Source organism: Artibeus jamaicensis, unplaced genomic scaffold (assembly GCF_021234435.1).
Source record: "Artibeus jamaicensis isolate MK-2021 breed Jamaican fruit bat unplaced genomic scaffold, CSHL_Jam_final contig_373, whole genome shotgun sequence".
Taxonomy (NCBI): domain Eukaryota; kingdom Metazoa; phylum Chordata; class Mammalia; order Chiroptera; family Phyllostomidae; genus Artibeus; species Artibeus jamaicensis.
In genome coordinates this window covers 4,789,899-4,809,666 of record NW_026521807.1, presented here as the reverse complement: position 1 = coordinate 4,809,666, position 19,768 = coordinate 4,789,899, and the positions used below count along the sequence as shown (strand labels likewise).

Below are 19,768 nucleotides of genomic sequence, written 5' to 3'. Positions count from 1 at the left end.
ACTAAAACATCAAGAGTGAACACAACAGAAAAACAGAATAATGGAATTTTCCTTAACCTCCTCTAAGAATTCGGCAACAGGCACATAATGCCTTTTGAAGGGGGCTGGTGAAGGAGGCGGGAGCGGAAAGAATGGGAAAGAACTCGGGGATACACAGACTAGGACTTACATTACAAAGCGCTAAGAATACCCTGTGCCTCCAAATAAAACTTAAGGAACACAAAGAACGGGTGAAGAAGTGGGTGGGAACCGACAAGGAAAAGATGGAGAAACTGGTGCCTGCTAACCTGCGTAACGTTTTGTTACGTGCAATGCTCACAAAACAAAAAGTGAACAGCAGCAGGCGATGAAAAGGGCAAACTCTTCTCATCTTTAAAACAAATACTTCATCACTTCAGTGGGGTTAGTCCTAACTGATCTCCTTCATGCTGGCCTTCCTAAAAAAAAGATTCATTCATCTGTCAGTCTGTCTGTTTATAATCCATCCATCCATCCATTCATCCATCTCTTGAAATCCTAGTAACTGCCACAAACCCCTTTTACTTAAGCATTTTTCTTTTTTCTTTTACTTAATATATAGTACATAGTATATATAGCTATAAAATGTTTTTTACATTTAATATAACTATCAAATAGAGCTAAACTACATAAAATAATATTCTAAATAATTTATTAATACACCTTAGTATTAATTATGGTAGTTTTCAGACCATCCAAGTACATAAAGTGACCGCTCTTCCATAATCACTCAGGGGACCCTTTGTATAATTATCCTCTACCTGGACTGACTCTTGCCCCGTCCCTCACTCTCTTTGATGGGGGGACGGTGTGGTGGGCAGGGAGGAGGGAGAGAACATGTGCAGTGGAAATGTGCAGGCAGAGAGAACAAGGTGGGACAGCAGGTAAAACGACTCATTTCCTTACAGCCTCACAATGAAAATTCTTGGTAAGAACTTTACATATAAGCCATGACCATTTCTTAAATGGGTATTATTGAAAAGTTTATCTGCTACTGCTTAGAGTAAGTAAAAGTAGTAATGCACGTTTCTGCTTGTTAGAGGGAAACAGCAAAATCTGTTTTAAAGCCAAACTTCCACAGGCAGTTACTAAAGAGATGTGTCCTGATCAAACAGACTCCGAAATCACTTTTAAGGACCAGTTCCTTAAATTTTGAGGTTAGGTGACTTGTCCAACATTTTATAGACTGGAATAGCCAGAAACACAGGTTTCTTGCAGGTCCACTGCTTTACCTACCATATCATGGGAAATAGGTAAACCCAGTATGTTGGGGGCCAGCCAAAGGGGTATTTGGAGCATGTTACTGGTGAGCTAGGCTATGGGCTCTAACTGAGACAGAAGAGGAGTTAGGTTAGAGGTAAGAGATGAAACGCAGACGTAGCCAGCCAGGAATGACACAGGAAATGAGTAGACAATGGAGCAGCGCTTCAAACTATTTGAGTGAGAATGATTTTCAACCTAAAGTTCTAACCGTCGCTAAATTATAAATCAAGTATGAAGGCATAATGGAGACATGCCATTCAGGCAAAAATCTCAAAAATGTTCTCTCCTTTAGTTGATACTACTAGTAACTATTCCACCCATAAAGAAAACCTGGGTTTACAAAGGAGTTAATTCCCTGACCATTTAATCTAGGAAACAGTGTTCTCATATCCAGCTCCAAGAGTTGATCCTGAGCACAGTGTAGGCAGATCGATGCCACCCCTGCCATTCTCACTTCCAAGAACTGGTTTAAGAACAAGTGTGTGATTCAGTTCTCAAAATGAGATGGGACAATGATGAAACGCTAGTGAGCCTCTGAGAAAAGTGTCCTTGGTCCTAAGACAGTCACAGGAAACACCGACCCCTTCCCTTCCTTTGGACATTGTCAGATCTGGATGTAATGCAGAACGGGCTCCAGCCTCCTTGCCACTAGCGTGATGACGAAGCCAGCAGGGCAGGAAGTCAGAGCCTGGAGGACTGCAAAGAGAGAGCTGTAACGGGAGATTAGATACATCCTTACTGTTAGAGCCAGAGTGACTTCAAGTGTGTGTTACTGGCAATCAAATGCACAGTGGAGAGGGTAAGAGAATCCTAGGATGGTGGTAATGGCGGGTCTCAGGACAACAGCTGGGCGGCCTGGGGAGTAATCAGGTCAGGTGAGGAGCATAAAGGGCCTCCAGGAGAAATGACCCCCCAGTGGGGAAAAGCGGAACCAGTAGATTCAATCATGTGGAAGTGTCCAGAGGTGTTTTATAGAGCCACTGGAGGATAGAGGGAGATTCAGCCACAGATGACAATGAAACAATGAAATGAAAAAATAAAAACAAGGCAATTACTATTTCAAGAAAACAGAAAGAGTTGTACAATAAAAAAAATGTACTGGTTCATGACTGAGCAATACTTACTGGCAATGATAGGGAACACAATGAATGTGAATAAAATAAAAGTGAAACAATTATGCCGAAGGACAGGAAGGGAAAGCTGAAGACCTCCATCTCACACAATGAGACGTCAATCAGTGTTAAGCCAACGTGATGAACCAGGAGAGAAGAAACTAGAAGAAATGGAGGAGGGAGGTGAAAGCAGTTGCTTTCAGACTGGGAGGGGGAGAGGCAGGGAGTGAAGGGGTGGAAGCAGGGGACTGCTCGCTGGTGGCTTGAACCTTTAAGCATTATTTAATTTTTTAAATTATGTTCATGAATACAATTTCAAATCAGTAAAAAATAAAAAAATGCCACAACACAAGATGTAAGGCTCTGGGTTAGTAGTCAGTTTGCATCAAATGCTTACCACTGGCCCTTCCCTATCGTTGAACTCCGTTTTCTTTGTCCCACTGGGTTTCAGCTTATCAGCTCCTCCTGTCACTTTGGATGCAGATTAATAGATATGCAACTGCTTCCATGAGATAATTTATGATGTGTCTTTCAAGACTGCATGGTAGTGAAAGGCAAGAATTGCCTAACATTTCTTTATCTTAGGTCCAAGGCTTTGTTTTATTTGGGTTAGTTGCCTGATTTCTTTTTCAGGCCCATCCTTACAGCTCTTCCAAAACACAATTTTGACTCTGGAGTGTCTTAGATAATGGATTTTCCACAACAGCACATCAACTGTGTAAACTATCACTGGCCAAAAGGCTGGTGGCTTTAAAAAATTACTACCACAGGAGAAAAATTATGCTAAGATCTACTACATTACATACAGCACTTCATTTGTTTCTATTGGCTAATAGTGCTCTTTCTCACAAAATATCTCATTTCTGTGACACTAACAGTAAGAGGAAAGGCTGGGAAAATGCTGCCGATCACACACAGCAGTTCTAGCAAAGCAGAAGAGAGCCTGCCAGCAGCGGACATGGATTCCAGGCTCGGTTTGGCCCCGGTCCAGGGGGCCGACACGGGCAAGCTATATACCTCAGCTGGCTGACATTCACATTAACATGAAACATGTCCAGTATAGAACATGGTGCTTAGTAAGCAATTAACATTGAATAATGTTTTGGGGAAAATAACGGGCATTTTAGAAGATGATTAATTATACTCTGCACTTGACTGTTAGGGCATCTTTCCTCAGATCAATCTAAGAGGAAAACCTAAATGTCCTTCCCAACCCCACCCTCTTCTTGTAAAAAGTGAAATAAGGAATACCAGGGAAAGACTCACAGATGGCAAGGATAAATGTGAATTCTATTTGATCCAAAGCTGAGGGAAAACTAATTTGGACAAATGGCATTTACAATCAATATTCACAGCTTTTATTATTAACAAGCAATAAGTTCATGTTCCTATGAACTTTAAGTTATCTAATACCAACAACACTCTAGTTGTACCTATTACAGCAATGCTCCATACCTGGGTCTTGTCTGCTTTCGTCCTCACTGACCAAGAATCCCATGTGGTAATTCCCCACCTGCTGGGGGTAATTTTTCTCTAATTCACACACTGGCGGGTAATGGGTGACAAAGAGGGTTAACGATTTCACCTAAAGTAGTAAGACATAGAATAAGTGTTATTTTAAAATTTTATCTAATTAAAACTTTTCCCCAATTTTCTATTTTGAAGAATTTTAAATCTTCATTAAAGTTGCAAGGAAAGCAAAATGAACACACACATGCTCTTTATCTAGACAACCATTAATGTTTTGCCATGTTTCCCTTTCCTTCCTCCCTCCCCAATCTCCTCTCCCTCTCTCAATCCCCTGAACCATCTGAACACTGTGACACTGCATCCCTACCTTCTAAGAACAGAAAAATTCTCCTATATATTCAGAATAAAATTATTACACTCAAGAAATTTAACATCAATATATTGCTATTATAGCCAACATACAGCCTATGAGTTTCCCTAAACTGTTCCATCAGTGTTCTTTATAAATGTTCCTTTTTTTAGTCAGGGATCATGCAGTGCACTTGGTCATGTCTCTTTGATCTCCTTTCATATAGAAGAGTTCCCCAGCCTCTTTTTTTTTTTGATCTTATGACACGAACATTTTTAAAGTATCCGAGACCTGTTCCGCATAATGTCCCTCAATTTAGATTGACTGATGGTTTCCTCCTGATCAGATTCAGACTACACCTTATTGCCATGAGCATCAGGTGACGTACCCTTTTCAGTACATCACACCAGTGGCACACATCAATTTGACCCGTTACTGGGGTTGCTAAGTGGGAATTTGGTTTAAGCAAAGACCAAATCCCTCCACTGTCCTGACACCTTTCTCCTTTGAAATTAATAAATATCTTCTGGGGGGATATTGTACTTTGGTCTCCAAGAATCTTTCATTCAATGGTTTTACCACCTAATGATTATCAGTGCCTGAGTTGGTTATTATTATGGTGGTTAGTAAATATATTAGTTGGCATTCTATAGTGTTTTCCCTTCTCCCCACCTTACCTCCACCATTTCAATTTTAATTTTAATTTTAATTTTTTGGTATCAATATGGATTCAATGGATCCTTTAATAAGCATTATTTTAAAGCACAGATTATGTATCATGGAAATCCCTATCTTGAGGAAAGTTAACACCAAATCATGGTCTAGAAGTTTAGTAGAAGAGGATCATTAAATTGAAGAACTCCAGTTTTGGTTCATCTGCCATTCACTTTATGAAAAGCCAGAATGTGGCCCTTCTCTCTTACAATTACAAATAAAGCTACTGAGGCAGGTTTCCTTGACAAGCTGCTCCTCAAGTCTTCCCCAAAGGGTCTCTCCGAAGTGCCCTCCCCTGAGCTGACCGGCATTTTCGGCCAGAAGACCTGAGGGTCCGCACTACAGCGCCACTCCCCTCGAGACCATGTGAACTCATGGTAGCGATGCATGGCCTCCCCCGTTACTCCTGTCTGATCTCTTCCCCCTTCTTAGCAATCAAAACACACCATGAAAATAAGTATTTTCACATGTGAAAAGGTTAGTAACTCTTGTTCCAGAAGAACGTTCTTCAATGACTTCCCTCTAAGATAAATGTTATCTAAAAATAACTTTCTTTATTAATATTTAAAATATCCAAAAACTGCTAGAGAAGCACTGAAAATTGAAGTGACAAATTCAGCTCTGTTATAATTTATTCTCAAAGGTTCTTAAATGAATCTTTGAAATATTACCAAACTGGAGAGGTAAAGAGTTTGGGGTCCATGTTAAAGGGACTTATTTAAGAAAAAGAAGATGATCAAAACTATGAACAATAAATGGCAATAAATACATAACTACCAACAATTGTCTCTAAGAAACAATCTAAGAAACAAACTAAGCACACAAAAAAATCAGAGACAGATTCATGGATACGGAGTATTTTCATGGTTGCCAGATGGGAGGGGGTTGTGAGGGAACGGGTGAAGAGGTGAGGGGATTAAGTACAAATGGCTAGTCAGAGAATAGTCTTGGGGATGTAAAGTACAGTGTAGGAAATGGAGTAGCCAAAGAACTTACATGCATGACCCATGGGCATGAACTAATACGTGGGGGATGCCTGAGGAAGTGGGGGGTGCTGGGTGGAGGGGGGTAAGGGGGAAAAATTGGGACAACTATAACAGCATAATCAATAAAATATAATTTAAAAAAAGAAAATGAGGGAAAGACACAGACAAAAGAGTAAGAAAGTGGAGAACAAGAGAGAAAAAGAAAAACCAAAGAGGAGGCAGGTGTTAAGGGCAGGTGACAGACAGAGAAAGCGAGAGACCCAAATGAATGAAAACAGAGAGAATAAATAAAAGAGTTTGATAGAGAAGACAAGGACTGAAGGTTCAACACTATCAAAATTTCACACTGAGATGCTAAGAAATACACTTTGCAAATAGATATGCAATGTGTAGGGGGGGCTCTGTTACTAAAACACAGAAAGACATAAAGATGATATCATAAGACCTTATATCAAGATCTTTTAGGATACTGTTGCAAAAAGTATGCATGTCACAGGGTAAAAATGGCACTATCTTCTGTTTGTTCTTTCCTCAAGAATTGGTTTGCAGGTAGATGCTCTTGACATACAGCTGGCCGTGGCCACAAATCACCAGATACAGTTCTGGGTGAAAACACCACCAGGGAGGAACATCAGAGAATTACACCCATTACTTAGGGCCAATCTCTCTGAGCTCAATGTATACCATCCGAGTAATCAATCACAGCAGTAGGGTCAGTTGTAACCATTAAAAATACTTTTGAATATTTGGAAACTGAAGTCAAGAATACAATTTTCATAGTATGTACCATTCATGTACAAAAAAAATATGCAAGATACTTACATCTCTAATAAAATGTTCAAGGGTAGCATAAGCAATGGCAATTCCATCGTGGGTGCTCGTCCCTCTTCCCAACTCATCCATGATAACCAAGGACTGTGGTGTTGCTTTTCTTATTATTTCTGCTGTGTCGGTCAGTTCCTCCATAAATGTACTCTGTCCTTTATATATATTATCTGCAGCACCCATCCTACAAATAAGATGAAGGCAGATTTTCCTCTGAACTTTATTATTAGGAAACTAGGAGTTATTTTCTGAATAATAAATATAAAGAGCTTAGGGTTCTATACACCTTGAGTCAATAAGAGCGGAAATTACATAAAACTAAAAAAAAGACATATAGAGAACCGATCTGCCTGGCATTGGCAAATGTAGCCCAGCCCTATTGGAAAGCCCATAGGCGTGTGGCAGCACACAGGACGCGAAACCCACAGATCGGCTCTCCTGGGGAGACCAGGCCCGCACCATACTTTGGCTGCTTTGAGACTTGCTCTTGCCAAAACTCCCTCACCCTGAGTTGGGAGAAAATGCTTACTGCATATCTTTAAAGTAACTTCCTGAAGTCTGTGCTAATTCTCCCAAGGACTGAAGTGTAACCAGACCAATTACTCTTATTGTTCCCTTGCATTTGCAATATTTTCTTCCTTGTTAATCTGTAGGAAGTAATCGGTAACATCCTTTGCTTTGCAATCTGTAAAAAGTAATTACCTAAAGCAAACCTGAGCATAATGAATGAGAACCTTCTTTGATATATGCTATTAGAAAGCCAATAAAAGCCTGCCAAGGCAAGGGTTGAGGCGCTCTCCCCTTCAGAGAATGGCCACGTTGCCCCTTTTCCTCCACAGGGCTTCAGTAATCTGTGTAAAGTTGTCTCGTCTCATCCACAGTGCCATGGACACTGCTGGCCAGAGTCCGCATCAAAACATATATTGGATATAAAGAGTGCCTACCATCAAATTTCACCTTTTAGAAACAGTCTGGATAGAAGAATCTGAGTACTAGATAGGGCTCCTGAAAAGAAGAGATGCTTCTGACTCTGCCTTTCTTTGACCATTCATTTCAAACCCAAGTTTTGGTACTTACAGGGGAAAACAGTGCCTCGCTACACCATTGAGTTTAAAATCAACAAGTAGTAGAATATTGAACAAGTAAAGGTGTTTTCCAATATTTCCTTAACTGATATTATGAATTAAAGTGCCATGTTGAAATAAGATAAACTTTTTTACCAAAACTAGAACTATAGAGATTTTGTAACTCCAGATGCCTAAAGTTGACAGGATCCTAAGGCTGACTTTGTGTTACGCAGTTCTTGGGGAGGTCAACAAAGGGGTCAAAAAGATGCCGGGATTTCTTTCCTGTAAGACGTCTTAGAGCCTTTAACATCGCATTTCTCTAACATTTAACCATCAACCCCTACAACTTCTCCTGAAGCAGCACCTTGTGATGATAGAACACATTGGGTCTATAGAACACATTTGGAAAAACATCTGTTTGGTGCAAAAAGAACCTGAAAAAAAGAAGAAGAACTAGGTAACACTCACTCAAGGTCATGCAGTTAATAGAAAAACCTAGAATTCAGATTCTCAACATGCTAGCTGCCTTTATGGATTCTGGTAGCTATTTTCTCAGCTAAGAACCTTTATCAATGAAGTGTTGCTATAATAGTTCACATGTGACCCTACAGAAGCATAATGTGCCTTTTATTTCTGGGGAGAAAGAGGCTTAACCATCCTGTGGCTGGAGCCCTGCACAGGGCAGGGGAGAGGAAGTGCAAGGACCCCACAGATGGTGGAGCCTGAGGAGAACCATTCTGGTCATCAGCGTCATTTACAGCCTGTAATTAACTATAGCGGCTGTGGCGGAGGTGATACGGTTTAACCAACACTGCTGTCAACTTCATCCATTGTAAAATCAATAACTGCACAACATAATTCATGAAATGTTGCTAGCCTAGAAGCCTTCTGGCTACATTTTCAAAGTTCAAATACTGTTATTTACACCTGAATTTTCGATGTTCACTAGTATTTCCCCTACCACAAAGTGAGAGGGGTAAACTTTCCCATCTCTGCAAACCACTCTGAGTTCTTCAGAATCATGTTTGACCCTCACTTAATACTGACTGGTTTTATTCTTGACAGGTTGTGACTTGGGAAAAAGAACAAATCTTTGGCTGATAATAAGAGCCCTGGCAGGCAAATATTTGGAGGGGTTGTCTATGATCCTCAAGAATTAGAATAACAAGCAAACACTGGGTAAGATTTCAATGCAATAGTTTTAGTACTAAACTATTACTAGAAATCCTACAGTAAGAGAGTGGTCTGTCTCATTGGCCATTTCTGCAATTGGAGAATCCTCTTGAGAGACGTTCAAAGGTGAGACTTCAAATCAGGGAGAAAGGATGAATGATGACTCAATAAAAAAGATGTTAGCTAATTGGTTATTTTAGGAAAAAAGAAAGATGTGGCCCTACTGAAATCACATTCCAAAATAAATTTACGTTAACTTAAAAGTTTCGTGTAAACACAGAAACCATAAACATACCAAGCACTATAGATGAAATTTCATCTCTAGACAGGTGGGGGGTGTCTCGCGCATATGGTGCCAAAACATGTGACAGCCACTCCCCACGACCCCACAGCACCTCGTGCTGTTACAGGGTTTCTGTGCCTGAGGAGGCCAGGCCAAATTTCAGAGGGTCTTATTAAGCAATGGTCCCAATTCTACGGTTAGGCCAGTGGTTTTAGAATACCTTTTTAACTACTAAATTCTTTGTTCAAATGAAATTTTGCAAAGAAATTCATTCTGCAGATGAGATCAAAGAAAAGCTGATTTAGTTTAAAAAAAACAGCACTATTAGGCCCTTTTCCCCATCCCAAGGGGACTCTTAAAACCCTGTAGAACAGTTTGCATTTGGAGCCAACACATTTTCTATTACAATTCTATTTTCCATAGCACCTGATGATAAAGGAGAAATGCTGCCCAGGAGATGCTGAAGAAATACTGGCTCATTATCCAGTCCCCAAGGCCACTTGGGAGGCATGTGTTTATAACTGGTAGAACTGATAAAAATATTTTCAGTTAACTTCTTTTAAGAAACATTTAGCACGTTTACGTTTCCAATAAATTTCAGTAATGTAATAACTTAATAATGACTCTGATGGACACAGATTTTATCACTGAACACATTTTCCTTTTCATTTTTTTAAATTATATTTTATTAATTATGCTATTGCAGTTGTCCTGGTTTTTCCCCTTTGCCCCCCTCCACCCAGCACCTCCTACTCTGTCAGGCAATCCCCACACCACTGTTCATGTCCACGGGTCATGTGTGTAAGTTCCCTGGCTACTCCATTTCCTATACTGTACTTTACATCCCCATGGCTATTCTGTAACTACCAATTCATACTTCTTAATGCCCTCAAATCTTCACCATTCTCTCTCTTCCCTCTCCCATCTGGCAACCATCAAAGTGCTCTCCATATCCATGAATCTGTCTCTGTTCTTGTTTAATTAGTTTGCTTTTTAGATTCAATTGTTGACAGGAATGTATTTATTACCATTTTTATTGTTCATAGCTTTGATCTTCCTTTCTTAATAAGTCCCTTTAACATTTCATATAATACTGGTTTAGTGATGATGAACTCCTTTGTCTTCTTCTTCTCTGGGAAGCTCTTATCTGCTCTTCCATTCTAAATGATGTACTTGCTAGGTAGGCAATCTTGACTGTGGGTCCCTGCTTTTCATGACTTGAAAAACTACCTGCCAGTCTTTTCTAGCCTGCAAAGTTTCTTTTGAGAAATCAGCTGACAGTCTTATGTGAACTCCTTTGTGATGATTATCTGTTTTTCTCTTGCTGCTTTTAAGATTCTCTCTTTATCTTTAACATTTGGTGTTTTAATTATAAAGTGTCTTGGAGTGGGCCTCTTTGCATCCATCTTGTTTGGGATTCTCTGTGCTTCCTGGACATGCATATCTATTTCCTTCACTAAATTAGGCAAGTTTTCTTTAATTATTTTTCAAATAAATTTCCAATTTCTTGCTCTTTCTCTTCTCCTTCTGGCACCCTTATGATGCAAATATTTGAATGCTTGAAGTTGTCCCAGAGGCTGCTTATACTAACCTCATTTGGGGTGTTGGGGGAGGCTGTGCCACTGGACCCTACAGGACACCTACTACATTAGACCATGATACCAAGACAGGAAGTCATAGCAACTCTGTCTAATACACAGAAACAAACACAGGGAGGCTGCCAAAATGAGGAGACAAAGAAACATGGCCTAAATGAAAGAACAAATCAAAACTCCAGAAAAAGAACTAAATAAAATGAAGATAAGCGATCTATCAGATGCAGAGTTCGAAACACTGGTTATAAGGATGCTCAAGGAATTTAGTGAGGACCTCAACAGTATAAAAAAGACATAGTCAGAAACAAAGGATACACTAATTAAAATAAAGACCAATTTACAAGAAAACAACAGTAGAGTGAGTAAACCCAAGAATCAATCAGTGATTTGAAACATAAGGAAGCAAAAAACAACTAATCAGAAGAAGAAAAAAGAATCCTTTTCATCTCTGTTACTAGGACACAACTATATAACATTTTGTAATACCATTAGCAACCTTGACTTTTTCTTATGTTTCTATCCTTATTTCTCTTTGACCCAACATCTCTGAACACCATATTACTCTTTCGGTATCTTGCTCTATTGTATACACCCCAGAAAACTGCCTAAAATAAGTTTTTGGAGCAAGGTAGGATATAAATTAATTAACATTAATTAGAGTTTGTAATTTTTTATTAACTCAACAAATGTTTACAAGACATAATACTGAATACTGAGTCTGTCATTTTTCAAATGTTAAAGTATGTTAGAGATTTAAAGAATTCCAGAACATATGTCATTATTAGCATTCTGTCTTGCATTTATATTCAAATATAATGAAAACTGCATTCTTTAGGTTTCATCTAGAGTTAGTTTGCTCTGGGTAGACAGGTCAGTTATGTGATTAAGAAAAAAAATCACTGATATTTTTAGGAGTGGCGGCTGACTAATCTTTCTAATCCCTCTATTCCTTCCTTGCCTATAACCTTATATAGGTCAACAAAGCTTAATAAAGCATTAATGGAGGAAATAAATTATTTTTTTGAATTAGTTTTCTAAATTGAAGATTATTTTCATGAAAAATTGAGTAAGAGTTTGTTTTTATGAGATCTTGATATTTTGAGATAACATTCTAGATATTGCTAAATTATAGCAAATGGTGTGGGCCTCTGTCCCTCCAAATCACAATCTCTGGGGCTTCTGCAAGAAAAATGTCAACACGAAGGAGAAATATTGCAATTAACAGAAGGGGGTTTCAAGTTGAATAATAAGTAATTGGAATTTAAATATCAAAATTGTTAAATAGAGGCAATGATGATCAGTATTGCATTAGTTTTGACATCTTTAATTGTTTTAAAAATAATTGTGGGTTTTTAATATAAATAAATAAAATTTCCCATTTTTAGGTGTATGATTCAGTGGTATTAAGCATATTCACAACATTGTACAGCCATCACCACTATCTATTAGCAGAACTTTTTCATCACACCAAAGCAGAAACTCTGTGCTCATTAAAAAGTAACTCCCCCCTCGCTCCCTTCCCCCCAGCCCCTGGTGACCTCGATTCTACTTCCTGTCTCTATGAGTGTGTGTATTCTAGATTCCTCATGTAAGTGGAATCATACCCATGTGTCTTCTAAGTGCTTTGTTTAGAAGAGTTTTTATGTTAGCTTATTTTGTCTCCTTTTTGAAATTAAAGATCTTCTATTCATTCCAATTTGCTAAAAAACTTTGCAGAATTCTATCCAATATGGGTATCTACATTTCTTGGGATTTTTTTTGTATATTAAGTAAACTTTACAAAAGAAAAATAGTCTCCTGATTAACAATGTTCTCTAACTTTTGAGAAAGATGGTGTAAGTATGGAAGAAAAACAATAAATTTTAAACTCCAAGAAGAAAAAAAGCTGCAAAGGAATACCAATTTTTAAAAGATGTGTAGATACCGTATGGTATTTAAAAGGTATAAAAGTGTGAATTGCTGGATCTGTATTATATGTAATGAAACATAACCATTAACCCAGAAATGGAATGAAATCACTGATTTATCCCTATATATGTAGATTTTTCTAAAGCCTGGAAGGACTTAATTTTTTTTCCTTTTGAGCTTTTCAGTGGTTTTAAATTTTGCACAATGAACAAGCATTACAGTGTATTTAGAAAAACAAGTCTCTTTTAAAAAAATCACAAGTGATACATTTAAGAATACTTTATAATCTACTGTATCCTTACACTAAGACGAAGTACTTATCAGGTTAAATAATTAGCTTTCCTTCAGCAATATTAAAAACGCTTTATTAGCAACAATGAAATTATTATAATAGAAAAAGCTTTTGCTTCTCTAGTATAACTGTTCCTAGTAACAGCTGCAATCAGATCCGACTAACAATATGTAAAGTCAACTTACAAAGCTGTAACACTGAACAACGAATACAGCCAAGCAAAAACCACTGCAGAAATCTTTTGATTTTAACTGAAACATTACTGAGAATCAAGAGAGCAATCCAGGCAAATGCCAAACTTGTATTGGTTCACAAGAAACAATGTTCACTGAAACCATCTACAAAGTACATGCCGACCATTTAGGAGGGACACAGGTGTTTTGCTATCAGAGGAAGCCCACCATGCACTGATGGGGCAGGTCATTCTCTAACGCATCGCTAGTCTGCCCTATGCGAAAGCCCCAGGAATTTCAAAAGAAACTAACCAACAGAGCAAATGCTCTTTACCAACTCTACCTGGGAAAATCACAAATAATCAAGGCCATCAAAGGAAGGTAAGATTAATGAGGGTAACTAATAAGATCAATAGAGGGAACATGACCCAACCTGAGGGTACAACCTTATAACTGAACTCACATTATGAGCTCAAGCAAATCACAATCTCTCTAATTCTGTTTTTCCTTCTGTAAAATGTCAAGAATTAAAATCGAACAATGGCTCCTAAGTCTTGATATGTTTCAGATTTGTTTTGAATACAGAGTTCAAAGGTTCCCTTCATCACGCCAATTGCAACAGTATCTCCAGGGTATCTCTACTGAGGGGACCTGCCTGAGATCTGCACTTAAAATTCAACCATGAGGCATTACATTCAGAAACTCCAACTATGAGGCATTAAATTCATACAACCACGTCCCATAAAAAAGATGAAGTGAGATATTTCCTGTTGGCTATGATATGGCTACAGGAGCTAAATAAACCACAGAGACATTTGTAAGGTAACATTTCTGATGCCAATAAAACTCGTAACAGCCTACTCATGTGGTAAAACATCACTTAACCATGTGGCTTTTAGTGCTGATATTTACTACCAAGTAAAAAATACGCACTGATTCAACATGTTTCCTTTCTGTCCAGAAGGATATGTGTTTTTAATAGAGTATAAATACCCTACTGTAGGTGCTTGCTCAATATTTGCTGAATTAAGCTAAATTGGGCAGACAAATCAGTTATCTACACAAAGGCGAACATTTGAAATAATATAAGCTTTTGAATGCCTATTAGCTTCCAATTTTCTCTCAAAATAAACACACTGAGGCCATTCTGATTACCCAGCACTCCTAAAGCTGGGTGCAGAAGAGTGTTTACATGAGTAGCATGGTATGAAAATTATTAACAAGGGACCACTTAATATAAAAACCCCTTTCTACCAACATTTAATTGACATAAATAGAAGTAAATTATGCTAAGAGAAGCCAATTGTTTTGGTTTTTTAAAAGCAGACTTAATAACTCACTGCATTTCTAACACTTAATTACTGTCTAAAAAGGGGAATGAGGTTTAAGTTTGCCTTCTTCAGGATAATAAACAGCACATCTTTTTTTCAGTGATGCACTCAAAGATGGTAATGATCCTTAGAAATGTCTAGAAATAGTTCACTGATGAGTGTATACATCAAAATATACTGACAATATACATCACAATATACTATAAATATACCAATTAGAGGTAAATGTGCATGTTTGCCAAAATTCTATTTTTTAAAAAAAAAGTGCTTCTTATTTAGGAAAAGGATCAAATGAGGTTACAATAGTCCAGAAGAAGATATTCCTAAAGTTTTCTGTTTACAGCTTTTCACACATTTATACTTCTTATAACATAATGCATAGCACATAGTAAACACTCAATGATTGTTTATGAATACATGAATTTAAACCTACTGTTGTAAATGTCCCATTAATAATACAAAAATAACAAATTTAAAGATAAAGTTTGGAGCCAAATTTTATGCATACAAAATGTTTTTTAATGTTTTCCCCCCATGGGGCACAATAAGGATTTGAAATAAATTAGAATAATAATCTACTTCTAATGGGAGAATTATAATGTCTATGAAACTAGGATTATAAGCCATATAGTAGGTTCTCAAATTTAAGACAGCAAATTTAACATGAGCTTTTAAAATGCTAATTTTTTGGTCTCACACTTAAGATTCTAATTTAATGGGTCTGTGACAGGCCTTAGAAAGTAGCATTTTTAACAAACATCTCTGATTCTGATGCAGCTGCTCCAGACTCACACTAGAGACATAGTCCCATGCAAGAAGAGAAGGGGAAAACTAACGCAAATGTGCCTCCACACCTGAGCCTTGAATTCAGCTCTTGCCTTCTTGGCAGTCAAGACCGAAAGGAACTGAAGAGGAAGCAGCCGTTGTTGATAACAAGAGGCCTGGCGGCTTGGCAGGGAGGCCAATGAACCATTTTAAATCTCTGTGAACAGGCACAGTGTGCACATGCAGAGGAAAACGTGGCTTAGCATTAACAAGAAGTGATTTATCAGGTGGCACTTCGTGTAAAACATACCGAGTAACAAAATGAAAATATTCTTAAGAGAAATTTTGGAGAAAATACAGAAATGTCATCAAGTGGGTACTTCTTACTCTAATTTAATTTTTAAAGCACAAGGACAAACTTTTACACACTGCTGGTGGACTTCCAAATTCGTCCAGCCTTTTTGAAGAACAGGAAAGGTGCACTTTCCTCACCCTTCAGAGTCCTGTGCCCAGAGAAAACCCGGATCCAGGAAATCCGTTTCTGTGCACTAGGAGATGTGTGGAAGGCAAGTATCAGGACTGTGCTTGCAACAAATGTGAACCATGTTAAATATCAATCAGGGAAAATATATAAATTATAATACATGTATACACTGAATACCATCATTACAGAAAAAGTGAGTGGACCAGAATTACATGCATCTATACAGATGAATTTCATAAATATAATACTGAGATGAAAAAAGTCACTTGCAGAATACATAGTGTGATATGGTACATATAAAGTTTAAAAGCATACCAAATAGTTCTATGTACTGTTTCAAAAATGATACCTACATAGTAGAAATATAGACAAATTCATGGAATGAAAACCAGAATTAAGAAGAGCAGTTACTCAGGATAGAGTCAAGGGGAAGAGGATTGGGGAGGATCGAGGGTTCACTTGTGTTGGCAACACTTTACTTCTTTAGTAGTCTGGTAGCTACATGGGAGACTGTTATGTGTGAAATATTTTATAATAAATAAATGAAAAATATCAGGGCACACTGTTAAACCACATCCTAGTAAAGACCCTAGAGACATAACTGCACGTGATCCACACAGACTTCTTCAAAGGTATCCGGAACGGGGGGGGGACAGGGCCCTGCACCACAGCAGCGCATCCCAGGCGGAGCTCTCTGAGGTCAGAGAGAGCAGGAGTCGGCTCACGGCAGATGTGCTGCAGCCACTGAAAGGTGCGAGACTAACCTGTATGGACAGAGAACCTTCCCCAAGTATCAGGTACTACACTTGATCTTGGCCAAAAGGCCGAGAAGAAATCCCCTATGTATTAGCAAATGAAACCAAGGCACGTAATAATCATGCTTACGATAATACCATTTTTAAAGGTAAGATTTATGTATACCTGTAAATTTGTAAAAAGTTATACAAGGAATCATTAAAAGTTGCTGACCTGGGGAGAAAGTGAACATTTTACCTAATACCCTGTTGTACTATTATATCATTTTCAAAATAAACATCTATTACTTTTATAATTAAACAACTGAGCTTTCCAGCAAAGGGTCAGGGAAATGCTTCTGAACCTTGGCTGCACTTCAAAACCTTCTGGAAACTTGTAAAATTCAACTTCCAGACCCTGCCCAGGCCAACTGAAGGAGTTCAAGTACCAATATTTTTTAAAAACTCTATAAAGCCCTGACTGGTGTGGTTCAGTGGATTGAGCGCTGGACTGTGAAGCAGGGAATCACAAGCTCAGGGCACATGCCTGGGTTTCGGGCCAGGTCCCCAGTAGGCAATACACAAGTGGCAACCACACATTAAAGTTTCTCTCCACAAAAGAAAAAAAAAAACCTACATAAAAATTCAAAAGTTAAAAGTCATTTGTCTTACATTGAAATTAAGATCAAACTGACAGTAACCAGAGGGGAGGTGGGGAGAGGATTATAGGGGGGAAAGGAGGAAGGGTTTTCAGGAACATGTATAAAGGACACATGGACAAAGCCAAAGTGGGGTAAGATTGAGGGTGGGAAGTGGGGATGGCTGGGGTGGGGGGAGTGGTGGAGGGAAAATGGAGACAACTGTACTTGAACAACAATAAAACAAAACCTGAAAAAAAAAAAGAAAGGAAATAATATAAAGCACACCAAGCCACCCAAATTTAAAAAATACAAAAAAACCTCATTGTCTTAGATGTACAAATGACACTGTTTCTGTTACAAAAAGTAAAGACAACTTTATAATGGTCCAGAAAGAAAGCCATCAATTCCTGAAGGAGACAGACTGACATTATTTTGAGACTGAATTAAAAACTTGTTGTAAAAGTAAAGGCTGATAAACTGAAGTACCTGGGAAGGTTTAAATCCTAGAACCCCAGATTCTGTGCCACTGTGCAGAGAACAGAAACCTGCCCTGGAAAGAAGTGCTCCCAGGCAGTGACCACAGGAGCATCTCACCAGACTCTGGTACAACCTCTCATTTTGACTGATACTGCCCCTGATTAATTAATTTGTGGGTCGGGTGGAGGGGGAGATGGTATTTTTGTTACATGTTCATTTCCGGTTTTAAAAATATTTATAAGCAAAAGAAAAGTCACCAGAATCCCATATTCCTCATGATGCTTGAGGAACAGCCTTCTGTCCAGATGGTTTTCTCCATATATATTTACACAGGTAATTTCTCAAACAAAAGTGGATTCATTCAGGATTGCCAGGCTTTGTAACCAGCTCTTTTTCATGCACTGCAACCAGAACATCCTTTTACTATCTCTGGATGGGTCCGCCAGGGCTGGATGACGGAAATGTATCCCCAAGGAGCTAAATAAATGGATGTGTTGAAGGAGTTAATTCAGAATGAAACTACTATACTGCAACGATGAATTTGGCGCTGGCAGGGTTTAAATAAGTTTAGTTCTTCTTTTCCACAGTGATTAGTAATCACTCTAGTACTTTAAGGCGCTCCTGGAACATGAGATAAAGGCATGTCCTCATACCATCAGCATGGACAAAAAGCCCACGTTCTATGTCAGCACATTTCCTATCAGCCACTTCCTGAGTGACAGAAGGAATGGTACCGCCACTGCCGAAGTCTCCTAATAGCACTGTAGTTTCTACTCCAGCATGGAAATGGAACAGTCATCTATGCATGGAGTGTCTGTCATGCACGGACAATGCGAAGTTCTAGGTTAAGAGAGAGGAGAGGAACGTACAAAATAGGAAACTCATCTTCTGGGAACAGACAGCACAGCAATAGGGGTGTAACCATGTACACAAATGACTATAAAACTGAAGGCAGTTAAGAGCTTTAGAAGAGGAAAAACACATGGGAGGTGGAAGTACAGAGATGGGAGAAATTAACTCTGGCTATGGGACTCAAGGCAGACTTCCTGAGAGAGGAGGCGTCCGAGTGAGATCTTGAATGACAGGTGACAGCTGAACAGGGGGAAAACCCAGCAGGACGGGCATGTCAGTGAGGGGAAAGGCCAAGGAAATGGCAGGGTCTCTGAAACAGCAGAAGCAGCCACCAATCTCCAGCCCTGTTTTATGAGAAAAATTTACCTTCATTTTGTTTTCTATTACTGGGACCTAAAAACCTTCCTAACTGGTGTTCTCCTCACTAAGAAGATTCTCTTCCAGACACCTTACAACACCCACAATGTGTTTTCATTTTCCTGTTTTTCCCTCCTTTTTCTCTTTATTAAATCTGTCACTTTCCCTAATAATGTAACCAAAATAAAATACCTAGTGCATTTTGCTTACAAAATAGGAGATTAATTACAATTTTAAAAACTGAAGAGTTTTTAAATTTCCTACGTAGAATTAATTTACAAATATGTGGAGATCACAATAACATCTCTTTGGCAATATGGCATCAAAGAGAACTGAGGTTGCTTCACTTTGTTCGCTCTCAGATTAAAAACCAAGCTTTCAAGTGTTTTAAGGTCTATTCAAGTACATCGATATGAGCACGTGGTATGTCCTGATGTGATTCCAGTCAAATATTAAATAAATATGAAGCTACACAGTAAATTGAACACTCTATATGCCTAGCTTGACTATATACTATAAACTATATTCACTTATTTCTAAAAATGTAATGTAATAAGTATAAATAATACTTTAAGAACTAACAAATCTAATGTCTAACCACTATGTTGTACAACTGAAACTAACACAGTCTTGACTGTCAACAGTAATTGAAGAAAATTCTTTGAAAAAAAATATTGAGATAAGTTTGAAGTGAGCAAGTACTAGAATTAGTGGGATGCTCACATTATAAAGAATAAAAATGACAAATCACTGTTTTGTATACCTAAAACTAGTATAACTAATACAATATTATATACCAACTATACTTGTGTTTAAAACAATTTTTTAAGTTGATAAATCTGCACGAATAGATTAAACTATGAATTCTAGTTAGTGAGACCAGGATATTTTACCCATAT

The 19,768-nt window shown here is 38.2% G+C and overlaps 1 protein-coding gene across 3 annotated transcripts in view; it reads right to left on the bottom strand.

The window, feature by feature from the left end:
• MSH3 (mutS homolog 3) overlaps positions 1-19,768 on the bottom strand; it is a 139,305-nt gene that overhangs the window by 7,692 nt on the left and 111,845 nt on the right. For 2 of the 3 annotated variants that reach the window (XM_037159290.2, XM_037159291.2), the window contains exons 21-22: positions 6,735-6,921; positions 3,849-3,978 (exon numbers count right to left, since the gene is read on the bottom strand). In XM_037159290.2, the coding sequence (XP_037015185.2) occupies positions 3,849-3,978; positions 6,735-6,921 (317 nt within the window). The remainder of the gene's footprint in view (positions 1-3,848; positions 3,979-6,734; positions 6,922-19,768) is intronic. The other variant, XM_037159293.2, reaches the window with a different exon arrangement.